The sequence below is a fragment of the Pempheris klunzingeri genome, chromosome 10 (genome assembly GCF_042242105.1).
Source record: "Pempheris klunzingeri isolate RE-2024b chromosome 10, fPemKlu1.hap1, whole genome shotgun sequence".
Taxonomy (NCBI): Eukaryota; Metazoa; Chordata; class Actinopteri; order Acropomatiformes; family Pempheridae; genus Pempheris; species Pempheris klunzingeri.
In genome coordinates, this window is record NC_092021.1 from 26,625,046 (window position 1) to 26,651,801 (window position 26,756).

Below are 26,756 nucleotides of genomic sequence, written 5' to 3' on the forward strand. Positions count from 1 at the left end.
GGGCAGAAGTTCGGAAGAAGGTAGTGAGACAGAAACAGCTTAAAAAGCCAATAGTTGAGACACTAAGTTGGTTACTCCTGATATATACCCGTATAACGGAGAGCTGTTCGTCACCTTCCATGAGGATCTGACAGTTGGCGCCCAACGTGGGGCTCGACGGAGTAGGTCCAATGATGCTGCAGCGGAGCCCAGCAGAAGGAGCAGGAGGAGCTGCAACGACTTGCCGAGCCAGAAGGACCCCCCCGACGGAACGACCAACTGTCGGCACTGCAGAGACCAGTGACAGAGAGCGGTCGAAAGGACTTCGACCTGGGCGCTGGAGCACAGGAGAAGGGCAGAGAGATCCCTTTCTACGCCAGAGTGTACACAGACGGGGAGAAGTTGCTGTACAGAAAGGAGCAACCGATGGAGCCCAGCTCAAGAGGAGCTGCGCCAGAAGAGCGGTGCTGGATAGCCAAGATAGGTCATTGCTCATCCCTGGCCCAACAGCCTACGCGAGGCCTTGAGTAATGAGCGACTCAAACCTACAAGCTGCCTCTGAGCCGGCAGGCCGAGAGGGCCTTGGAGGACCCAAGAGGGGTCCACCAGCGGCGTCAGGAGGACCATGAGACAGAAGAGAAAGATGAGCTTAGAGAAGAGGCAGGCGTCCGAGTAACCCATAGAATAATATTCTATGGAGATGGGTTCCACACCTGGAATGGGCCGCTGCAAAGGTTCCTACTTGGGTGGAGCTACTCAGCCAAAAGAGGCAACATGGGAGAAATCCTAAAACAAGCCATGGAGGGACACCAGTACTACTGTGCCGACTTGGTGCAAAAAGGGTGTCGATTGATTGTGCTCAAAAGTCCCACACAAGTGAAGACCAAAGAAGATATAAAAGATTGGTTAACCTGGTGGGGCAACACTATGGAGGGCTGGCTGGCCCCTATCGAATGGCTAGGGAGCCCGTCCGCAAAAATATGACCCCATAGTGATGCTGCTCAGTAAGATAATGGAAACCTCATGCATACTTGGAGAGCATGAAGGAGTTTCAGCTGCGAAGCAGTACAGAGAACATGCGGGGCTGATAAAGAAAATTCAAGACCAGAAACCTAAGCTGCTGGACCCCTGTCTAGAAGAAGACATAAATAGTCTGGCTAATAATCCATCTGGGCCAGAGAGCGAAGAAGACAAATCGGAGGCGATGGGGGAGAAACTCCAGACAGGATCAGATCCCTACATTGACCCTGAACCCGATGAGGGGGAGATCCTGGTGGATCTGACGCTAGACGACCTGCCAAGATTACCAGAGGCACTCCCGTGCCCTCTGACCCCACTGGTCCAGAAACATAGCGGACAGCTAACCGGGATAGAGTCGGATCCGCTGACTTCGGAGTTTGCGGGATTCCGTAGAATAATGGACATCAGGGAGAACGCCTAGAGCATTCTCCCTGATGTTCCTGATGGATATACTGGAAAGACTGGGTGCTACAGTATACATTGATGATGTTTTCATCGCGGACGATGACGAAGAAGAGCATCTGGAAAGACTGCAAAAGGTGATAGAGAAACTCATTGAAGCCGGCCTAAAACTCAACCTGAAGAAAGGACAGTTTGGACAGTTTTCCGTAAACTATCTGAGTCTATCTGTTATTTTTAACATAAAATAAAAAGAGCAAAAATTGTCACTGACAGTTTCTACTGTGCCCAAGCCCTAAAAGAGGACTTGGACATATGGGAAGAAAACGGCTTTGAAGGAGCTAAAGGAAAACCAGTAGCTCATCAAGATTTGTGAAGAAAAATAGCCGAGTTGAGGCTAACATTAGACCTAAACGTTGTTCATCAGAAGGCTCATGGAAAAGAAAGCGCATTGGCAGGGAAACAATAAAGTGGACAGTGAAAAAGTGAAAAATTGTGCCTGTAGGTAGCGAGAAGTGGGACGAATCACCTAGAGGAAAGGTGGTCCTGAAGGAGTCCGTGGCGAGGGTAGTGCAGGCCGTACATGAAGGATTAGGCCATGCAGGCACAGTACCTACACAGAAGGAGCTGGAAAAGATACAACTTTGGATTCCAGGTGACCAGGTACAGCGTGTTCTCAAAGACTGTGAGGTGTGTGGTCAATACAATGCAGGGTGGAGAGAACAGCGCGTGGACGGACTCACCATAAAAAGCACCGTGCCATGGGGGTCAGTATGCATGGATGTAACTGGACCCATGGGCACAACAGGGAAGAAAGGTGACCTACCTTTTGGTGCTTGTGGACTCTATGTTAGGCTATGTGGTAGTCAAACCAGTGAGAAAAGCCAACAGCAGCAGCGTGATCAATATGTTGGATCAAGTCTGCTGTGTGTCAGGAAAACCAAAGGAAATGCAAACCGACAACGGAACGCACTTTCGGAACAAACAAGTGGATCAGTGGTATCAGAGAAACGGTGTGATGAGAGTGTACTCCCCACCTTATACCCCTCAAGCCAACGGTGTGGGTGAAAGGACCATCGGGCTAGTAAAGAACTGGATTGGGAAAAATGCTAACACCAAAGAATGGAGCAGACATCCCGTCGACAGACCCTCCCCTCAGAGGAGTTAAACAGACGCCCCTTCACGTCACCGGAAGTGGGGCGAGGCCAAGTCACTACACAGCTTTCCAACAATCTCATCACAAGCCATCCTGGACTTGGAGAACGGGGCCAGAACGATTTGGCGGTCCACCGCTACCAGGGGAAGATCGTGGCTGACTGAGGGGACGTTTGAAGACTACACCCCCTGTGCTACCTACACCAAGCTCTGGCAGCACTCTGATGGGCAGAGAACGTCATCAATGCATCTGACCCATGGCAGGTATGTGGCGATTGGACCCAGCCTGCCTCCAGTCTGAGGGTTCGGCGCTTCTTCAAGTAGATGCACTACGGCAGAGTCCAGAAATGTATGAGTTCAAGCCCAAGTGCTATCCTGGTACTGGGACGACACAATGGAGCAGCTGATCGAGTCGGGAGGTTTCACCGAGGCAGACATTGCAGTTGTAAGGACCCCAGAACGGCCAAGGTCAGCTACTAACACCCCTCCACCACCAGTTCTGCAGCCCTTCACTCTACTTCATCCAGACGACTCCAGAGTTACCTCGACGGAGGCAACAGAAGATCCACCCGCGGGCGGCGACACAAAATCCACTGTGACGGCTCCCTGCCCTGCTGAGGACGACTCTCTGTGGCAAGATGGGCTGGGAACTATCGACTCCTGGGAGCTATCATCAGTGCTCGGTTCCAAGGTTGAGGTATTGTCAACAAGGGAGGAGGATGAGCTCGTTATAGATTTGGATTAGGAGGAGCTCTGAGTTCCCAGAGTTAAGGGACCTCGGGAGCAGCAGGGGATATCAAGGAGGGGGTGTCAAGTAAGGGTGAATCCCCTCACTGCACAGAACTGTTCTTGAGGCCTTTAGGCCTCTGTGGACTGAGTGATTCATGATGCAACAGATGTTTTATATGATTGACAAACTGATTCTTCCTGGGTAGGGAGATTTTGGGGAACTCCACACCCTAGTTCCTCTTATTTATAATATTAAAGAGTTTGGTCTAGACCTGCTCTTTATGTAAAGCATCTTGAGATAATTTTAAAAATCAGCCGCTAAGTTGCACAAAGCCTCATCTACATGAATGTTACAATCACCAACCATAATATCAATGTCCAGCATAATAATAGAAAATAAACAAACATGAAAATCAGGAGGGTCAGTGAATCAAAACACAACAAACTGGATTTGACGGCACAAACGTCGTTATCTGCAGTTCAAACGATGAGAAAACTCGCTGTTCTCACTCACTGTTTGATTTGGGAATCGACTCTCAAAACCCCAGAGAGCGCTAATGAAAGAACATTCTGGCAGGCACAGTTCAATAAGGGGGACATATTCCATACTCCTACGCCAAGTCTGTGTCAGAAACTCAAATTCTCTGGCGCTCTGGTGCCTCAACTGGTGGAGTGTGTGCCTTAATGTCATGAGGCCAATCTCAGAATGAACTCTATGAACCTCTGCCATGGTTGTGCGCTACATGATTGTGGCTGTTTCTATGATGCCGGACTGCCCCGAATGTACATTAACTGAAATAAAAAAGTTTTGCCAGGGAACACAAAACACATTTCATGTGAAGGCCAAAGTAGTCTTCAAAAAAGAAATCTTTCCGTGACCCTTATGCGGCTCAGTTTATGTCACCTGACCAATCTAACATGCTGTAATATCAGGCCCAGAATCAGATAACTAGACCACAGCACTCAACACTCAGCCCTCCTCAGCGTTGTTAGATTGTAGGTTTTCTTTCTAGAGTTGTGAAATATGAAAAATTTGTGAACGTTCATTCTATAGTTTTTAATGGAGTTCTGTTGGCTGAGCCTAAAAGACTGATATAAAATCTCAGTAGACTGAGCTGTTTTTGATTTCTTGTGTTTTCCAGTTAGGTTTTCAGACACGGATACTCTGTGTGCTCTGATTTCTGCAGGTTTATATTTGATGAAAAATTGTTTCAAGCTGCTCAGTTATTTTGGTGAAATCATATATGTAGTTTTGGCCAGTTTGATCTGATCTGTTGTCTTTGTTCTCTCTGGGCAATGTTCCAACGTTGGCTAAACCGGTACCGGCTCTGCATCAGGCACTGCTCCATTTCCATCACACAGTAGCAATTTTTCACTCAGTTCCCCTGTCCTCTCTAGAGAGGGCTGTGCAGCTGTAGTAACTCTGACCAATGAGCAAAAACAAATGGTTTACCACTCAGACTCTGCCCCTCTTACTCCCATGAACAATCTACACCTCCTCCTAATTTGCAATTCTGCCTTCTTTGCAGTTTATTGTGGGATTGGCTAAAAAGCAATGTATGCTTTGTAACTTTAGGTCCTCCACATGAAGTGACTTTGAAAACAAATGTAGTTTTGCTACTCATTACACAAGACCATCCACCTCAGGGACAGTTAGAGGCATTAAATACACACACAAAAACACCTTAAAGCTTTCCAAGAAATACACAAAGATAGCACGAATTAATCCAAGATTAACCAATCTAACATTAACTACTAAATGCTGAAAATGTTGAAAATATCCTGCACATCTACATATGGTGAATAACCAAACTGTGTATTATTTACATTATCTATTAACATTAGAACAAACCATAGAAGTCAAATACCTTCACTGTGTGATAAAGTTTCAATGTTTTTAATGTTACAAACTTTTTAAAAGCATGTCTGATTTTTGACAACTTGAGACCATAAATCATTGGATTTACAAGAGGTTGGATGACCAGGTCATACATTGACAAAACAGCACGCAGCTCAAGTGGAATAAAAGTTATGTCAAATCTTTGAGTGATTATGTTATAAAAAACGGCAAAGACAAAGCTGAAGAGTGAAACTAAATGTGGAGTGCAGGTATCAAAAGCTTTCATCTTGGTCTCCTCTGAAGCTTTTAAACACACAGCCAAAATATTAACGTAAGAGAAGAAAATGAAGCTGAGAGGAGCAGCAACAGTGAAAATAAGGCCAAAAACTATATCATTAACATACGACACAGTTCTATCTGGTGAACAAGACAGTTCAAGTACTGCATGGTTCTGACATAAAACATCATTGATAATCCTCCCACAAAACTTCAAATGAAAAGTGAACGACAGTAAAACTCCAAATTCTACAAAAGAAACTATCCAAATAACAAGAATGACCTTTTGTACTTTTCTTTTTGTTATTATGACATTGTAATGTAAAGGTTTACAAATACATACATATCTGTCATAAGCCATTATTGTCAAAGTGCCAAATTCAACAGCTACATATGTTTGAATATTAAATATCTGAATGAAGCAGTAAAATGTGGAAATTTCATGAGTCTCTGATAAAAAATTTACCATAAAGCAGGGCAATGCAGACGTGCTGCCGTATATTTCATTCACAAACAAACAACACAGGAAGAGATACATGGGCTCATGCAGATTTCTGTCAACATATATAATGACAATAAGAACAGTGTTGGAAAATATAACTAATATGTATAATAGCATTGCCAGGAAAAAATACAGGTACTTAATGTTTCCTAAGTTACCGTACTGAGCCAAGACAAATGACACAATCTGTGTGGAGTTCTCCATGATCCCAGTAGCAGATAAAAACATATGACTGCAAATTTAGAAAGAAATGCAGTGTTTCAACCCATGTGCTTCACAAGAATAGAGAAGAGAAAAAATGCAGTTATAGCACATTGACACAATAAAGTCTGCTCTTGTACTATTAGACATTTTTAGTAGAGGTTCTTCTATATGAAAACATTGTATAAGAGCCTGTTTAAAAGCATGAGCAATATAAGACCTTGAATAGTTGTGATGAATGTGTCTGACAGCCAGCAGTGAGGTAAGACTCTACATGTGTTCCTCCCTTCCCAACTGAGACAAACAGAAGCTGCTGCTGAGCTTTATACTTATTTTTCAGCATGTAAACACATGACTAGCACACCAAGGAGTTAATTAAGATGAGGCTGATTTTTGCATTGACTAGCACAGTGTTTAGATGTAGAAAGTACACATTCTGTGTGTAGAATAGAATAGAATAGAATGGAGTTTATTGCCATTTGTACGAGTAAGAACAGGTACATAGGAACCCTTTGAGTCAGCTTTGTAACAAAATACAGAATAACAATAAGGGAAGCAAAAAAAAAGAAACAATATACAAATATACATGTGAAAATGTGAATAAAATATAATTGATTGATTGGTCCTGTTACAGGTGGGTGGTGGTACTCCCAGGTCTGCCAGCTTAGCAGTCAGCTTCATCGGCCTGATCGTGTTAACGGCGGAGCTGTAATCCAGGAACAGTAGCTGTCCATATGTCTTGTCAGTGTCCAAGTGTTGCAGGATGGAGTGAAGTGGCAGAGCCACCACAATCTCCACTGATCTGTTGGAGCTGTAGGCAAACTGAAGATGGTCCACTGTGTCTGGAACCATAGAGTTTATGTGATGTAAAACCAGCTTCTCCAGACACGTCATGGCAGCCGGTGTGAGTGCAACAAGTCTGAGGTTGTTCATTGTGGTTATGTTTGTTTTTTGTGGGACCGGCACTATAACAGAGGACTTAAAGGTACATGGGACTGTTTCCTGTGAGAGAGAGGTGTTAAAGATGTCTGTGTACATCTCTGCCAGCTGTTCTGCACAGGCCTTTAGGACTCTCGGTGCCACACGGTCCAGTCCCACAGCCTTGCAGAGGTTCATGCTCCGCCTTCAGATCAGGTGACGCACAGGCCTACAGCATATCCAGGGCAAACCTGAGGGGGGGCATCCTCAAGGCCAAGCACTGCTACAAGCTGAAGGTAGAGGAACACCTTTCCAACTCTGATCCCAGACGCATGTGGCAAGGCATTCAGGTCATCAGTGACTACAAGCCCAGCAAGTCCACCTCGATAACCACAGACATCTCCTTCCTGAATGAGCTAAATCACTTTTATGCTCGCTTTGATAGAGACAACAGGGAGACGGCAACCACGACCAGACCCCCTGCAGACAACAAGCCCTTCTCACACACCCCCATAGACGTCCATGTTGCACTAAGCCGTATCAACGCACGAAAGGCTGCTGGCCCAGACAGCATCGCGTGCTTAGAGCATGTGCGGAGCAGCTCATGGGGGTTTTTACGGACATTTTCAACCTGTCCCTCGCCCAAGCAGCAGTGCCAGCTTGCTTCAAATCCACCTACATTGTTCCAGTGCCAAAACACTCCAGCCCGGCGTGTCTGAATGACTACCGCCCCGTAGCACTCACACCCATCGTTATGAAGTGCTTCGAGCGACTGGTCCTGGCACATCTGAAGAACTGCCTCCCTCCCATACTAGAGGGACACTTACGCACGGATGCTGTTTATTGACTTTAGCTCAGCATTCAACACTGTCACCCCCTCCAAGTTAATCACTAAACTTGGAGATCTGGGCATCAACACCCCCCTCTGTCAATGGATAATGGACTTTCTGACAGACAGACCCCAGCATGTTAGGTCAGGACACACCTGCTCAACCACCATCACACTCAACACAGGCGTACCACAGGGCTGTGTGCTGAGCCCATTCCTCTACTCCCTCTTCACCCACGACTGCAGACCTGTACATGGATCCAACTCCATCATCAAGTTTGCAGGCCAACACAACGTTGATTGGCCTCATCAGCAACAACGATGAATCAGCCTACAGGGAGGAGGTACAGCGTCTGGCCGCTTGGTGTGCTGACAATAACCTGCTCCTTAACACCAGCAAGACGAAGGAGCTCATCATTGACTTCAGGAGGGAGAGCGGAAACACGCACAATCCCATTCACATCAACGGGATGGCTGTTGAACGTGTCTTCAGCTTCAAGTTCCTGGGGACCCACATCTCTGAGGACCTCTCCTGGTCAACTAACACCTCCAACCTGGTCAAGAAGGCTCACCAACACCTCTTCTTCCTGAGGACACTGAAGAGACACCACCTGTCTTTAGTCGTACTGGTGAACTTCTATCGTTGTGCGATTGAGAGCATACTGACCAGCTGTGTCACTGTCTGGTATGGGAACTGTTTTGTCGCAATGTGCTACAGCGGGTGGTGAAAACTGCCCAACGCATCACAAGGACTCCTCTCCCAGCCATTGAGGACGTTCAGAGGAAACGCTGTCTGCGTCAAGCTCGCAGCATCCTCAAGGACTCCTCCCACCCTGCCCATAGACTGTTGGTCCTCTTGCCTTCCGGCAGGCGCTTCAGGAGCCTCTGAACCAGGACCAGCAGACTGAGGAACAGCTTTTTCCCCAGAGCTGTCTCCCTACTGAACTCTGCCCCCTGTTGACCCCCCTGCCCCTACACATCACTACATACTCATCACACCCCCCCGTCACTCCTCCTGGATATATGCACACGTCTCTCACCCATCTGTAAAATATGATCATAGTACTTAAATCTGTTAGTATGTTCATATCACCTCATTCTGTTATCCACCTGTATAATATGTATATATGTCAATATCATTCATATATATTCATATATCCATATATATGTCCACTAGTATATGTTCATGCACTTTAATCTGTATATATTCTAATGTAATCTGTATATTATGTCTATATCCATCCATATATATCCATATATTATGTCCAGCAGTATAGTTTGTTCATAGCACAATCTGTATATATCATCTGTTTAACATTTTTATCCTATATTCTGTATATACTTTATTATATTATAATGTTGCACTTGTTACTGATTGCACTTCTGGTTAGATGCCAAACTGCATTTCGTTGCCTTGTACTTGTACATGTGTAATGACAATAAAATTGAATCTAATCTAATCTAAACCAAGTCTATGTCAGAAACTCAAAGCCTTTAAAGTAGAATAGATCATTCCATGCCATAGGAGGACCTAGCGTTGAAACAGAGGCTTGAGATTATACAGGAGAGGAAGAAGGGGATTCTGGGGGATCACTGCATGCTGTATGTTAGTTAGTGGTGAATAGTGATGTCAAGCAGAAATCTGAACTATTTCTGTGTCGCAAGACAAAATATACTCTTCCACCTGAGTTGCAGCGTTGATAGATTGTAGGTTTTCTTTCTAGAGTTGTGAAATGTGTAAAATTTGTGATATTTCCTTCTATATGATGGCTGCGCCTACAGGACAGTTCAGGGCCGATATAAAACCTCATTCATTCAGTGTCTTGATGCTCTGTGTGCTCTGATTTCTGCTGCTTCATATTTGGAGCCTCATGATGAACAATGGCTTCAAGGTGGTTTGTTTTTTTTTTGGAAAGTTTAATGTGCACTTTTCACCAGTTTGATCTGATCACCTTTGTTCACTTTGGGTGATGTTTATTGTGGGATTTACATAAAGACTATGAATGCTTTGTAACCATGGATCCTCCACACAAAGTTACTTTAAAAAGAAATGTGGTTTTGCCTCATATTAAGCAATACCCACACTCATAACCATCCAAACCATAGAAATCAAATACCTTCACTGTGTGATAAAGTTGCAATGTTTTTAATTTCACAAACTTTTTAAAAGCATGTCTGATGTTTGACAACTTGAGACCATAAATCATTGGACTTACAAGAGGGTGAATGACCAGTGCATACATTGACAAAACAGCACGCAGCTCAAGTGGAATAAAAGTCATGTCAAATCTTTGAGTGATTAGGTTATAAAAACAGGCAAAGACAAAGCTGATGAGTGAAACTAAATGTGGAGTGCAGGTATCAAAAGCTTTCATCTTGGTCTCCTCTGAAGCTTTTAAACACACAGCCAAAATATTAACGTAAGAGAAGAAAATGAAGCTGAGAGGAGCAGCAACAGTGAAAATAAGGCCAAAAACTATATCATTAACATACGACACAGTTCTATCTGGTGAACAAGACAGTTCAAGTACTAGATGGTTCTGACATAAAACATCATTGATAATCCTCCCACAAAACTTCAAATGAAAAGTGAACGACAGTAAAACTCCAACTTCTACAAAAGAAACTATCCAAATAACAAGAATGACCTTTTGTACTTTTCTTTCTGTCATTAAGACATTGTAATGTAAAGGCTTACAAATACATACATATCTGTCATAAGCCATTATTGTCAAAGTGCCAAATTCAACAGCTGTATATGTTTGAATATTAAATATCTGAATGAAGCAGTAAAATGTGGAAATTTCATGAGTCTCTGATAAAAAATGTACCATAAAGCAGGGCAATATGGACGTGCTGCCGTACATTTCATTCACAAACAAACTACACAGGAAGAGATACATGGGCTCATGCAGATTTCTGTCAACATATATAATGACAATAAGAACAGTGTTGGAAAATATAACTAATATGTATAATAGCATTACCAGGAAAAAATACAGGTTCTTAATGTTTCCTAAGTTACCGTACTGAGCCAAGACAAATGACACAATCTGTGTGGAGTTCTCCATGATCCCAGTAACAGATAAAAACATATGACTGCAAATTCAGAAAGAAATGCAGTGTTTCAACCCATGTGCTTCACAAGAATAGAGAAGAGAAAAAATGCAGTTATAGCACATTGACACAATAAAGTCTGCTCTTGTACTATTAGACATTTTTAGTAGAGGTTCTTCTATATGAAAACATTGTATAAGAGCCTGTTTAAAAGCATGAGCAATATAAGACCTTGAATAGCTGTGATGAATGTGTCTGACAGCCAGCAGTGAGGTAAGACTCTGCATGTGCTCCTCCCTTCCCAACTGAGACAAACAGAAGCTGCTGCTGAGCTTTATACTTATTTTTCAGCATGTAAACACATGACTAGCACACCAAGGAGTTAATTAAGATGAGGCTGATGTTTGCATTGACTAGCACAGTGTTTAGATGTAGAAAGTACACATTCTGTGTGTTGGCCACATGTTTCTTGTCCTCTGAACAAAGTGCTCACTCTCTGAACTCAGTTTGCAGAGTCCCTAAGTTTCATACCTATGTGGTAAAAGCACCCCTGGACCAAGCTTTTCGGTCACCAGAGGTCAATGTGTGGCACATGACCCCCACAACTTCAGGTTAATATCAGCAGAGTTCCCCCACTACCCTTTTTATCCCTTGGCTCCTCTTCTTTCCTGGCCCCTGCAGGGGGTCCAGCTCCAGCCTTAGTGTGGCCTGTACCAAGCACACTACCTTTTCTTGGCAGTGACAAGTTTACTCAGCGCCAGCAGGTATGACCCAAAGTCTGCCAGCTGATCTTACAAGCAAACACAACCACACAAGCAGTTAGCACCAAGTGGCTAGCTATCAAGGAACAAAGGAGCGACGGGATTCCTCCACCTGCGACCAGGACAGCAAGGACAAAGAACCATAAACCTTCTTCCAGCCTGACTCACCAACACATTTGCCAGTTAAGAAAGCAGCACACTGAAGGACCTCTCTTTCTTCCCTTTTAAGGACTGGCAACAAACTCTAACTGAGCACATACATAGCAAAGCACAACTATTGGTGATCAATATGGTTATTTGGTTGTGATTATTAAGTTAATTATCAATAATAATACCAAATAATAATTGCCAGATAATTTAGTTTCCTAAATGAAATTGAACCAGTTAGATTACAATCTTTTTTTTCATTTCACAAAGTGATGCCCATATCACGGTGGACTTTACAGTAAGTCCAATTAATCAATCTAATTATTAATCAGCTCTGGTAATTATTAATTAGTTGTGATAGCCAAATTGCCCCAGAAACGGTGCGAAACTTTGGCATATTTTGATGGCCGTGTCAGGCAGAGTGCTGCCAACAACATACTCTGGTGCCCCGTGTGAGGCAGTATACTGTTGGCAATTATTCATTAATGTATAATAGTAATTTTCAGCATAATTTTGATCAACACTATTTTTCAATAAAACTTAAAAATGAGCAAAAGTCCTCATGTTAATCACTTAGTCTACCACAGAAGTACATGTCCCATATTTTGATGCCCGTGTCAAGCAGAATACTGTTGATGACAGTAAATAAGTACGTTAAGATTATTTAATATAGCACCTTTCACACAACAAAGTCATAAAGTACCTAACAAGAGTAAACATACTTAAAATAAGACATCAGACAATAGTAGTTAAAGATAATACAAAAACAAAATGAGACAAAGGAATCAATGATCAACCACAAGCAACAACAGATCTAAAAACACACCAAATCACCAACACTAGACAGCAGAAACAGAGACCTTGGAGGCTATGCTATCTGAAGCTACGATAAGGACGGGTCGTATCTGCATTTTAGTGTTAAGTATAGTTTGTCATCCAGTTCTCCTCAAACCAGCTATTCAGTCTCATTAGGTTTAAAGGACAAACACAGCTGAACATCATCAGCATAACAATGATAAGAAATATTCTTAAAGTTTGCTGATAATACCCCTTAAGGGAAGCATGTACAAGGACAATATTATGGGGCCCAGGACAGAACCTTGAGGTACACCACAGGACAAAGCAGCTGATTTAGATGTGTAGAGACGACGCGACACAGATAAACCCCCACCCACTGCCTAAGCCTTTCAGTCAGGACACTGTGATTGATAGTATTAAAGGTCCAGCAACATCAAAACAGTGCATTCACCCACATCAGACAACATCATTAGACTGCCCACCAGATCAATCAGGTCTGGCAGGAAAATTTGAGAATAATATTACAAAATTAATTCAGTGTCATTAACAAAATCAGCCGCTAAGTTGCACAAAGCCTCATCTACATGAATGTTACAATCGCCAACCATAATATCAATGTCCAGCATAATAATAGAAAATAAACAAACATGAAAATCAGGAGGGTCAGTGAATCAAAACACAACAAACTGGATTTGACGGCACAAACGTTGTTATCTGCAGTTCAAACGATGAGAAAACTCGCTGTTCTCACTCACTGTTTGATTTGGGAATCGACTCTCAAAACCCCAGAGAGCGCTGATGAAAGAACATTCTGGCAGGCACAGTTCAATAAGGGGGACATATTCCATACTCCTACGCCAAGTCTGTGTCAGAAACTCAAATTCTCTGGCGCTCTGGTGCCTCAACTGGTGGAGTGTGTGCCTTATGGCCTAACCATAAACCTGGGTTTGATTCCAGCCTGTCGCCCTGTGCTTGGTGCCAAGTGTTGTAATGGAATGTGCAAAATACTGAAGAAAGGTCTGTAAAAGTGCCGTGTATTCTGCAGGATGTGTCCTGGCTGGTTTAAACCACTTCTGCAGATAACCCCCCACTGCCCTACAGCAATAAAAGGACAACGCCTGTTGGGCTTCTCTGAGCTTCTCTAACAGACTGCATGACCACTCTGTGACTGTTTGCTCCTCTTTGCAAAGAATAAAATCCATAAAGACAGTTTTGGTGACTCTGTTCATTCAGAGATAGTTTTTCCAGCTCAGTGTCCTCTTCAGAAGTTTCTCACTTCAGTGAAAACTGTTCCCTCCACTAAGCACTGATTTAATGTCGTGAGGCCAATCTCAGAATGAACTCTATGAACCTCTGCCATGGTTGTGTGTGCTACATGATTGTGGCTGTTTCTATGATGCCGGACTGCCCCGAATGTACATTAACTGAAATAAAAAAAATTTCCCAGGGAACACAAAACATATTTCATGTGAAGGCCAAAGTAGTTGTCAAAAAACAAATCTTTCCGTGACCCTTATGGGGCTCAGTTTATGTCACCTGACCAATCTAACATGCTGCAATATCAGGCCCAGAATCAGATAACTAGACCACAGCACTCAGCCCTCCTCTCACCAGGTCTGATCCCTTCAGACATCAGAACAGTGAATAGTGATGTCAGGCAGAAATAACAACTGTTTCTGTGTTGCAATCACAAAATAAAATCCACCTGAGCTGCAGCGTTGATAGATTGTAGGTTTTCTTTCTAGAGTTGTGAAATATGTAAAAATTATGAACTTTCAATCTAAAGTTGTCACTGGAGTTCTGTTGGCTGAGCCTAAAAGACAGTTTAGGGCTGATATAAAATCTCATTCAACAAAGCTGTTGTTTTTTATTTGTGTAGGTTCTGCAGTGAACTTTTTACGTCAGGATGCTCTGTGTGCTCTGACTTCTGTTTAGATTGGCCACATTTTAAACAATACCATCTAGCTAAGCAACTGGCATACAAATAAATCAGAATGTAAGAATTATTAGTATATGATTATATTATCATTAGTAACATTAGTAACGAACCATAGAAATCAAATACCTTCACTGTGTGATAAAGTTTAAATGTTTTTAATTTCACAAACTTTTTAAAAGCATGTCTGATTTTTGACAACTTGAGACCATAAATCATTGGATTTACAAGAGGTTGGATGACCAGTGCATACATTGACAAAACAGCACGCAGCTCAAGTGGAATAAAAGTCATGTCAAATCTTTGAGTGATCATGTTATAAAAACAGGCTGAGACAAAGCTGATGAGTGAAACTAAATGTGGAGTGCAGGTATCAAAAGCTTTCATCCTGGTCTCCTCTGAAGCTTTTAAACACACAGCCAAAATATTAACGTAAGAGAAGAAAATGAAGCTGAGAGGAGCAGCAACAGTGAAAATAAGGCCAAAAACTAAATCATTAACATACGACACAGTTCTATCTGGTGAACAAGACAGTTCAAGTACTAGATGGTTCTGACATAAAACTTCATTGATAATCCTCCCACAAAACTTCAAATGAAAAGTGAACGACAGTAAAACTCCAAATTCTACAAAAGAAACTATCCAAATAACAAGAATGACCTTTTGTACTTTTGTTTTGGACATTATGACATTGTAATGTAAAGGCTTACAAATACATACATATCTGTCATAAGCCATTATTGTCAAAGTGCCAAATTCAATAGTTACATAAGTGTGAATATTAAATATCTGAAGGAAGCAGGAAAAGGTGGAAATTTCATGAGTCTCTGATAAAAAATGTACCATAAAGCAGGGCAATATGGACGTGCTGCCGTACATTTCATTCACAAACAAACTACACAGGAAGAGATACATGGGCTCATGCAGATTTCTGTCAACATATATAATGACAATAAGAACAGTGTTGGAAAATATAACTAATATGTATAATAGCATTACCAGGAAAAAGAACAGATATTTAATGTTTCCTAAGTTACCGTACTGAGCCAAGACAAATGACACAATCTGTGTGGAGTTCTCCATGATCCCAGCAACAGATAAAAACATATGACTGCAAATTCAGAAAGAAATGCAGTGTTTCAACCCATGTGCTTCACAAGAATAGAGAAGAGAAAAAATGCAGTTATAGCACATTGACACAATAAAGTCTTTAGACATTTTAGTAGAGGTTCTTCTATATGAAAACATTGTATAAGAGCCTGTTTAAAAGCATGAGCAATATAAGACCTTGAATAGCTGTGATGAATGTGTCTGACAGCCAGCAGTGAGGTAAGACTCTGCATGTGCTCCTCCCTTCCCAACTGAGACAAACAGAAGCTGCTGCTGAGCTTTATACTTATTTTTCAGCATGTAAACACATGACTAGCACACCAAGGAGTTAATTAAGATGAGGCTGATTTTTGCATTGACTAGCACAGTGTTTAGATGTAGAAAGTACACATTCTGTGTGTTGGCCACATGTTTCTTGTCCTCTGAACAAAGTGCTCACTCTCTGAACTCAGTTTGCAGAGTCCCTAAGTTTCATACCTATGTGGTAAAAGCACCCCTGGACCAAGCTTTTCGGTCACCAGAGGTCAATGTGTGGCACATGACCCCAACAACTTCAGGTCAATATAAGCAGAGTTCCCCCACTACCCTTTTTATCCCTTGGCTCCTCTTCTTTCCTGGCCCCTGCAGGGGGTCCAGCTCCAGCCTTAGTGTGGCCTGTACCAAGCACTCTACCTTTTCTTGGCAGTGACAAGTTTACTCAGCGCCAGCAGGTATGACCCAAAGTCTGCCAGCTGATCTTACAAGCAAACACAACCACACAAGCAGTTAGCACCAAGTGGCTAGCTATCAAGGAACAAAGGAGCGACGGGATTCCTCCACCTGCGACCAGGACAGCAAGGACAAAGGACCATAAACCTTCTTCCAGCCTGACTCACCAACACATTTGCCAGTTAAGAAAGCAGCACACTGAAGGACCTCTCTGTCTTCCCTTTTAAGGACTGGCAACAAACTCTAACTGAGCACATACATAGCAAAGCACAGCTATTGGTGATCAATATGGTTATTTGGCGAGCGGAGAGTCAGGAAAATAAATAAATAGTCGTTCTTACTCTACTTTTAACAAATCAAGTTGCCAGACAACGCCAGTTTGGGATCTCTGCCCAAAGAACTGAATGATGCACCTTTAAAAGCGCACAGGTCCGTTCACTCAAGCGGCAAGAGACAGTGTTCCGATCTCAAAAATAAGTTTTATTGACAAAGTTTGATTCAAATAATATAAAAACACACCATTCACACAGGGATTAAACTAGGGGACTAAAGACACCCAGCCGTGACAGTCACACACACACGTGAAGGATACCCGCATCCCAGGGAGCACAGCACACAAAAGGGGATCCCACCACCAGACCACCGGACCTCAGCAACTAAAGGAACACACACACACGGGTTAGTGGGGTTACAATAATCCAACAGAACAACAAACAATATACAAAAACTTGGAAACAAATAAATGGCAGCAGAAAACAATTAAATTAATTAAACAAAACTACCGGCTGCCAAATACAAATTACTCAAAATACAAAGAAAAACAAACAATGTAAGAAACAAGAAAAACCCTCTGCCCAAATGAAATATCTAAACAAATAAATCTAAATACAAAAATAATCAATATAAACAAATCAAGGGCAACTAAATTAAAACAAAAATGCAACCCACACCCCCAGCAAACAGACTTTAAAAGGGCTCCAATCAAGCCAGTCAATAAATAACAGTCAGCACACCAGAGTACCACGCAATACTTGCGAGTGACTTAATCACAAGGGAAAAACAATTGTCCCGAGAAGGCAGGTTCACCACTGGTGAACTAGAGCCTCTCCACACAGCAGATCCTAGAAATTGGCGTTGTAGTGGACACGCCGAACAGTCCCACCAAAGCTGAGCTCTACAAAACAGGTCCTCACAAAGCAGCAGCGTTCCCCAGCTGCGAGCGACGCCAACTGTGTGGTACGCTGCTACGCCACACGCACCCGACCGCAGGAATCTGTAAAACAGAGTCACTAAAAAGGAGGCGAGAAAGAGACGACCCACCCACATCAGCCCAGCGTCAGCGACAAGGCGGCCCCAATATAAACAGCGAGCAGAGTATGCCAATAATTGGACTCCGGTACACTCAAACCAGGGGCCCTGCAGTGCGACACAGCGGTTAGTAGCAGCCAAGAGGTCAACACAGCAGGTGGGCAGACTAGCCGCCTTACCTGCCTGACGCGAGCGTGGTTGAACCGGAAATAAAGCAAACCGATCAGGAAGCAGAGAGAGAGAGCCAGCAGGGGGGGAAATTCACCCCTTAAATAGCCATGGCGCCTCAAGTGGTTGGGTGTGGTGCTGCCAATCAGCACTGCCAAAGCATAGTAATGGCAACACGATTTCTATGCTGCTACAGTTATTTGGTTGTGATTATTAAGTTAATTATCAATCACAATACCAAATAATAATTGCCAGATAATTTAGTTTACTAAATGAAATTGAACCAGTTAGATTAATTATTGTTAGTTGTGATAGCCAAATTGCCCCAGAAACGGTGCAAAACCTCGGTATATTTTGATGGCCGTGTCAGGCAGAGTGCTGTCGACAACATATTCGGGTGCCCCGTGTGAGGAAGTATACTGCTGGCAATTATTCATAAATGTGCAATAGTAATTTTCAGCATAATTTTGAGCAACACAAAAGTTTTCAATAAAGCTTAAAAATGAGCAAAAATCTTCATGTTAATCACTAAAAAGAAATATTTTTTGTCAGCCTTTGTTAACACCAAACATGGCTGGGTAAGATAGGTTATCCAGGTTATTGAAGCATAAAAGCTACGGGCATCATCACTGCTTTTCGTGCAGATCCAGTCGGGGAATAAAAAAGACGGTCCGCTCACAAGCATGTCAGAAAGACACTGTGGTGCCAGACCATGTAGGGTCCTACAAGAGACATGATCTGATTATTCAGATTCATCGCATTTGTAGTTGGGGGTCCTACTAGAATATGTTCACATGCTGTGATGTCCAAAAGAAAAATATTTCTTATACTGTGCACACTGTATACTCCTCCATTCACCTTCTGTCTTAATGTTTCATTTAAGCACCTGTCTTTTGGCCTCTCTGCTCTTATTGGTCAGCTCCAACAAGCCTAAGCAGACACTCAAGCCACGCCAACTAACTCCCTCATCGGCTCTGCAGTCTCCAAAACGGTCTCCACTCCTAAGGGGAGCCACATGCTAACGCCAAGTTCAACAGACAAACATCCCAAATAAACAGCAACAACATAAAACATTACAAAACGTATTTGTCTTGAAAATAAATTTTAAAAATGCATTTTGCATGTTCTAAAATTTACTGGTAAGACTGGTCTGTCTTACATCAAGTACTGTGTTGGGAACGTCACTGTGGATAAATGTATCCAGGTGTTCCCAAACCAGAAACCTTGGATGACAAGCCACGGAGGAGCCTTTAGGCCAGCCGACCTGCCCTGTACAGCACCGCTCGTGCTGACCTGAGAGGAGGCATCAGGGCTGCCAAAACAGACTACAGGAGGAGAATAAAAGACCATCTCACCAGCAACAAACCCCGGCAGGTGTGGCAAGGTATCCAGAGCATCACAAACTACAGAGGCTGTGATGACGCTTTGAGACTTCAACACAGCACTCTGCCACACCACTGCAGGCCCCTCCAGCCTCCAGCACCCCCCCACTCACTCTAGAGGTGCAGGGTGTAAGACGTACATTCAGGTCAGTGAACCCCAGGACGGCTGCGGGTCCAGATGGAGTACCTGGGAAGGTGCTCAAGGCATGCGCCCACCAGCTCTCACAGGTCTTCACTGACATTTTCAACCTTTCTCTGGAACAAGGTGTCATCCCGGTCCCAAAGCAGTCACGTACAGCCAGCCTCAACAACCATTGTCCCGTAGCACTCACCCCAATCATCACCAAGTGCTTTGAGAGACTGGTTCTACAGCACATTAAAACCTGTCTCCCTCCCACCCTGGACCTGCACCAGTTTGCCTGCCGGGCAAACAGATCCACTGAGGACACCATAGTCATTGCTCTCCATTTAGCGCTGAGCCACCTTGAACACCGGGGGAGCTATGTCACGATGCTCTTCATTGACTTCAGCTCAGTGTTTAATACAATAATCCCGGACATTCTGGTTTCCAAGTTATTTAACTTGGGGCTCCCACCACCCACCTGCGCCTGGATAAAGGACTTCTTGATCAACCGACCCCAGCGCGTGAAACTTGGCCCCCCACCTCTCCTCCACCCGCACTCTCAGCACCGGCTCGCCCCAGGTCTGCATGCTGAGTCCACTACTCTACTCTCTCTACACCTTCGACTGAAGTCCCACCCACCCGGAGAACACCATCACCAAATTTGCAGATGACGGTGGTGGGGCTGATTTCAGGGGGAAACGAGGCAGCCTACAGGGATGTTCACAACTCCCGCTGTCTCAGCAGGGCCAGGAACATTATGAGGGATACCACCCGGTTCCCACCTCTTTGACCTGTTGCCCTCTGGCAGGCGCTACAGGTCCATCCGTTCAAGAACAAATAGACTCAGAGACAGTTTCTTTCCCAAAGCTGTTACCTTATTGAACTCAAACCTGCACTGATGTAACCTGCACTGATGTTACCTCATTACTGTATTCCAGCACTGATGTCACTTTCTTGGGCAATATTCTACCCCATACCTGTGCAATATCAACTCATATCTGTGCAATATCCACATATTTATACTTATACTGTGTATTTTATACTGTGTGCACTTTAAGGAGCTGCCCTTTTAATCTCGCTGTACCCAATACAATGACAATAAAGGCTTTCTATTCTATTCTATTCTATTCTATTGGTAGCCAGTGTAATGACCTCAGCACAGGTGCAATGTGGTCGTATTTCCTTTTTTCTATTTAATACTCTAGGAGCTGTATTTTTTTGTAACCCTAACCCAATGAAAAGCATCTTACACTAGTCTAGTCGACTGGAAATTAAAACATGGATGAGGTTTTCAGCTTCTTACTGGGATAAACTAAACTTCGCAATATTTCTTAGATGATAAACTCCAGTTTTTACTATACTATTAATGTGGAAGGTGAGGTCAAGGTCCACGATGATCACTGACACAATGTGACACAATTTAGTACTATATAATAATAATAAAATGTTATCTTGAATAATTTACTGACTTAATTGTACTGAGGTGTCATGTATTTGCCTAGAGGAGCGTCCACTGAGACCAACACACAGTAGCTGTTGGGTCACACAGTAATTAGCTGTGTGAAGTGTGGCTGCAGTCGGGCCTGTTCCCCGAGGCCTCTTCACCACTGTACAGATGGCACACTGGGGAGGTCACAGCAGAGGACATAATGACATGTCATTACAGTAAGCTTACATCACCACAAACAAATCTGAAGGTGAGCTAATTATATTTTATCATAGCGAGTGGAAAATTCCTTTCAATCCATCTCTCTGACAATGCAGTGGCCCACCGGTTACAAAGTTACAATTAAAGTTATAATAATGTTGCTAAAACGTTAAAAAAATCAAAAATAAGGAGAAAAATACAATAATCTAAACAATCATCCATCCATTCTTTGTCTATAGCACTTATCGTTAATGATCGCAGGGGGGCTGGAGCCAATCACAGAGGCGGGGTACACCCTGAACTGATCGCCATTCATTCACAGGGCTTGAACATCAATACATCGTAATTTATGTGCCAATCAAATGCAGTATATACAACGCATTCTATATCCTCTGTGCAGTATATATAAACTGTGCGCTTTGGGTAGACATGACTAGAAATACACTACACAAGTACAAGCCATTTGGTCCATAGTCTCAGGGGGGCAGGGGGGAAAAGTGCCTCTCTCCCTCCTGTAAACTTCAGGTAACAAACGGGTACAATGTCCTTGACGAGCAGGACTTTCCCTCTCTGATGGAAGACTCATCCCACCTCGTCATCACAGCCACTTGCTCGTAGTGCTCTGGTGCTCCGTACTGGATGCCCAGCTGCTCCGTTAATCTCTTTGGCTGCCAATCAAAGCCTGTTGTCACTCCTGCAGACCCAGCCAGCAAATACATCTCTCTCTGGGCTGCATCCACGTCTCGTCACCGCAGCTCTCCACTGCAAAGTCTGGCGTCTCTAATTGTTGGGATTCCATCGTGAGACACATAAAACCAAAACCTGCAGTAACAGACTACCTGCCAGGTGCTAAAGCTGCAGATGTGATGCAGCTGATCCTGTTTCTGCTCAGCAAACATCCACGTTAAAAATGTTATCATCCATATGGGAACAAATGACACAATGCATAAGCAGTCTGAAGTTTTAAAACAGGATTTCAACCATCCTTTTAATACTCTTAAGAACTGTGGAAAGTTTGTCTTCATCTTCAGCTCCAGTTTTAACTTAAAATGGCTCTTCGTCATGTAAGATGCCCCTCAAAAACACATTTATTTTAAATTATTTTATTTCTTCTGCAGATTTGAATTCTATGTTTTAAACTGAATCCTGGTGACGACGTGGTGACCACGTCAGCTCATTGAATCGTGCCCTCCAAATTATGACTGTGTTAACCAACCTGGGGACTGTGGTCATGGTGGTAGCCTTGTTACTGTCCATAAGAATCTTTTCAAATGTAACCCAGTAGCTTGTGATGATTTTCCTTCCTTTGAAGTGCTCATGATTAAACTTCCACACCCTGTAACTTTTGCAGAGATTTATTTTAGTTTGCTGTTTACCAGTTTTGTCCCAATTCATTTTAAAACGGCCTGTGATCAACCAGTTCTAAAAAGAAATACTGGGCTTGATCCCACCCTCCTCGATAATCATTGCCAGATTTCACAACTGCCCCTTATCTCCAAGAGCCATGAAAAAAAGCAGTTTCTTGCCGCTATGGAAAACAATACTATCTTTTATTTAAATGACATTCGTTTAGATAGACTGGGGCTCTGGGTGGGCATTTCTGGTGCTGCATTGGACTGGTTCTCATCTTATTTGTCAAATAGGAAGTTTGTGTCTGTGTTAATAACTGTGTCTCATTCTTTTTCCCATATTAACTATGGTGTACCTCAAGGGTCGAGTCAATTATTGTTCTGTTCTGAATGTTCTGAATCCCAAGTTCACTATCCCGTGACTCTAATCAGAAAAACTGTGATGTTTACTCAGTAACCAGTTGAATAAGTTTGGCATAATGGTCTAAACTTAGTCCTGACGATAATTTTACGACCCATTGAATTATATAATCCAAAATGTCTTGTTCACGGTAACTTCAGCAAGATAAAATGGAAAATGTGTACTTTCTACAACTGTGTGATGAACTGTGTTGATCCCATTTGGGCTGCGTGCTGTTTTGTCAATGTATGCACTGATCATCCAACCTCTTGTAAATCCAATGATTTATGGTCTCAAGTTGTCAAAAATCAGACATGCTTTTAAAAAAATGGTGACATTAAAAACATTACAACTTTATCACACAGTGAAGGTATTTGATTTCTATGGTTTGCTACTAATATTAATAGATAATGTAAATAATACACAGTTTGGTTATTCACCATATGTAGACGGGCTGGTTACACTGTAAAACCTAACAGCACATCTTAATAAAAGAAATAAGTTAACATAACTTAAATGTAAGAAAAAGTTTAGGTCACTCATTTGCATTAATGTAATTTAACACTGAATTGAGTGCACTTACATTTGTGGAACACTTTAAGTAATGGCATTGTAATTCTAGTGAGTTTCATCTACTAATTTTCTTTAAGTTGACTTAATGCCCTATGGCAGTTATATGCAGATTGTGTTGCTGAGAACGTCTGGTGTTGGCAACTGAACGACTCTGTGTTTGGAGCCGAGTCGGTGGTTAGAGAGTTTGGAGACTTGTTGAATTCTTTTAATTGGGTTTCTTGCTTTAGTGATGTCATTCATTCTCATAACATGAGACACCTGTCTGTGATGCAGCGTCCTGTTCTACTGCCTTTCTGTATAACATTGATGGTTTCTATAGCCGTGACGTCATAATGATGGTATTAAGAGGTGGTTTGATTCAGGTAGGACGCCACTGAAGGCCCAGGTGTAAAATGAATGGCCCGCCACTGGTTTTCAATTGTGTTTTTCTTTGTCTTATAATAAAGTAAATTTAATATCTTGACTTGTCATTGCCAACCTAAAATTAATTATCCAAAGGGAGTTGAAACTTGGACTTTGTGGTTTAGGCTCTTGAAAACGTTTCATCCAAGAGTTCTTAGTGCTTATACTGTTCTGGATGGATGGAGGAGAATCTCCCATTTATTTTTGAACAATTGAAGGCAGCTAGTTTGTCTTATTGTCATTGAACACATCACTTCAGCTCGCTGTGTTTGCACCCTGCGAGGAGAGACACACACCTGCTCCTACCTGTGTCACCGTTGAGCTCCGCCCTGGAGACCCTCCGCCCTGGAGACCCTCCGCCCTGGAGACCCTCCGCTCTGGAGACCCTCCGCCCTGGAGACCCTCCGCTCTGGAGACCCTCCGCCCTGGAGACCCTCCGCCCTGGAGACCCTCCGCTCTGAAGACCCTCCGCCCTGGAGACCCTCTGCCCTGGAGACCCTCTGCCCTGGAGACCCTCCGCCCTGGAGACCCTCTGCTCTGGAGACCCTCCGCCCTGGAGACCCTCCGCTCTGGAGACCCTCCGCCCTGGAGACCCTCTGCTCTGGAGACCCTCCGCTCTGGAGACCCTCCGCTCTGGAGACCCTCCGCCCTGGAGACCCTCCGCTCTGGAGACTCTCCGCTCTGCTCTCTGTGCCGCTGGAGTAACGGTTTGCTGAGTCAGTCCGGTCAGTCGGTAAGGTAACGCTGTTGTTGTTATTTAAATTACTGGATGTTTGAATGTCGAATTTTGAATCTTGCTAAGTGCTCGAGCCACCGAGTTGCTATTCGTGCTTTAGTGGTTTCAAATTAGTTATAGAAAAAATAGAATACAGAATATTAAAAGGCTAAAGTTATCGCTAGCTAAGTTACATGCTATCGCTAGCTAAGTTACATGCTATCGCTAGCTAAGTTACATGCTATCGCTAGCTAAGTTACATGCTATCGCTAGCTAAGTTACATGCTATCACTACTAGCTAAGTTACATGCTATCGCTAGCTAAGTTACATGCTATCGCTAGCTAAGTTACATGCTATCGCTAGCTAAGTTACGATTTGGAGCTTTGAACCGTGTTTTTTCTCCACACTGAGACAGTTGTTGCTTTTGTTCATCAGTCAGATGTAAAACATGACCTGGAAGATGTAAAACTAGAGTCGGGCTACTGAGGCTGACTTTGACACAAAATAATTCACATTATTTTACAGAAGTTTTCTGTGTCATGTTCTTTAGGTCAGTTATCCGTATGGAGAAACTAAAGACAAACTGGAGAGCCAGAGGCTTGAGATGGTGGACCAGTTCAAGATCACATCAGCAGAAAGAGACATGATTCTCATCCATCAACATATGCAGCGCACCTTTGCACCCTCCCATTGCTGTACTAAAAGAAAGATGGCTTAAGATGAGTAAAGTGTTTATAAGACATACATGCAGCCAAAGTCATCATTGTAGGACTGTTTAATGTTAAATATATGTTCATTTTCTGAAAATGTTGTGTGATTTTGCTTTCCATGCAGCTCTACAGTGAATTCCTCAGGATCACAAATCAAAATCTGCCATTCTCCTTCTATGCTGCACTTGACAAATATACACCTCAGCTGCTGAAGCTCAATGAAAAGAGGAGAACTGGAGGTTCTGGTGAAAAAAATGGAAGCGGTTCTGAGGGCGTATGAGGAGCAGGTAAAAATATGCATCGTGGTGAAAGAATGGTGATTGTGTACAGCGGATGCAAACATCACACTGTGCATTGTGTTTTTGCAACAGGATAACAGTGACGTCACTGCAGCTGGAACAGCAGCCCTGGCTGGCCTACCGTTGTACCTAAAGGAGGATCCTTCACCGGTCTTCAAAACTTGCAAGGTATTTTTGTATTGTCTTTCTCCCATACTAGCGCAGTATCTTTTGTGCGAGGAGAAGAAAAACCATTAATAAACATGAAGATTAGAAAACACAAGGGTGGCCTTGATTATGTCCTGAAGCAGTTAAAAAGGAGACATCTTATCTGTAAACTGATCATTTTATTAGATATTGTAGGCTAAACATTGGTAACAAGACCCAGACTAAAGCTTTTTCGAACCCCCCTTCCATTGGACAAATCAAGGTAATAATTATACTAAACAGTACATAGAATTGTAAAGCAGCATTTCTCTCTTAAGCTGACACATTTGTCCTTTTTGATATTGCTTCTATTAGCATGTACATATCTAGAAGAGATGTAATAATAAAGTTTTCTTTTTCATCATTAGCCTTTTAAGCTACATGTACAATAACACTCACACACACTTAACATATATTTGCTTTGTGGTTATTTCAGTGAACTTTGTAAAGCACTGTGAGACACTCTGTTGTGATATTGGGCTATACAAATAAATTGAATTGAAAAATTGAATTGAATTTTCAGGATGAGTTGGAGGCACCCCAGGAGGGAGCGGTGGCTCTGGTGGCAGTGGTGAACGAAGATGAGGTGCCTGCAGGAGTTCCCTTTGAGACTCACCATGTGGCAATCATCCTTAAGGATCAGGTTGTAATGTCTCACAGATCTTGGACTGATTCACTTTTGTTCGGGCTGATGTGTGCTCTTCACTTGAGCTACCCTGAGAAGCTAAGCGGCTTCTTTGAGTTCATCCAGGTAGTCCTTTTAAATTGTGATGATGGAAGGAAACAACTCATCCCAAAGTTACAGACCTGAGAAATGAGCTTGAATAAGTTGTTAACAGGTAAACAAGTACAAATACCTTCAGGGCAGTTCTGATTGTTATGTGTTCAAACAGGCACAGAAGACTTCTACTTTGACTTCATAGTTTTTAATACAGTGCATTTCTGCATTGTTTAGGTCTTCACACTTTTACCACAAAGGGAAAACATTTATTTCAGTTTGTTATTATGAGGCTTATTTTTTTTTTGTCAGCATATAAATGTGTATGACATTTTATTCACAAGCTTCACAGTATTAAATTATGGACACTAACTCAAAGGTGCACAGATGTATCAAAACATCAATTGA

The 26,756-nt window shown here is 42.9% G+C and overlaps 3 protein-coding genes across 3 annotated transcripts; all 3 read right to left on the minus strand.

Annotated features, from left to right (window-relative positions):
- Nucleotides 1–2,583: 2,583 nt before the first annotated feature.
- Nucleotides 2,584–6,104, minus strand: LOC139208708 (olfactory receptor 13C4-like). The gene is made up of 3 exons (XM_070838437.1): nucleotides 5,190–6,104; nucleotides 2,809–2,882; nucleotides 2,584–2,710 (listed from the first exon to the last, which is right to left on the minus strand). Exons 1-3 carry the CDS (start codon nucleotides 6,102–6,104, stop codon nucleotides 2,584–2,586), a joined length of 1,116 nt encoding a protein of 371 aa, XP_070694538.1.
- A 3,253-nt stretch (nucleotides 6,105–9,357) lies between these two features.
- LOC139208709 (olfactory receptor 2D3-like) lies at nucleotides 9,358–10,919 on the minus strand. The gene is made up of 2 exons (XM_070838438.1): nucleotides 10,009–10,919; nucleotides 9,358–9,379 (listed from the first exon to the last, which is right to left on the minus strand). The coding sequence occupies exons 1-2, from the start codon at nucleotides 10,917–10,919 to the stop codon at nucleotides 9,358–9,360; spliced, it is 933 nt and encodes a 310-aa protein (XP_070694539.1).
- Nucleotides 10,920–14,572: 3,653 nt separating this feature from the next.
- On the minus strand, nucleotides 14,573–15,630 carry LOC139208711 (olfactory receptor 13C9-like). Its single transcript, XM_070838439.1, has 2 exons — nucleotides 14,716–15,630; nucleotides 14,573–14,584 (listed from the first exon to the last, which is right to left on the minus strand). The coding sequence occupies exons 1-2, from the start codon at nucleotides 15,628–15,630 to the stop codon at nucleotides 14,573–14,575; spliced, it is 927 nt and encodes a 308-aa protein (XP_070694540.1).
- Between the last annotated feature and the right edge of the window lie 11,126 nt (nucleotides 15,631–26,756).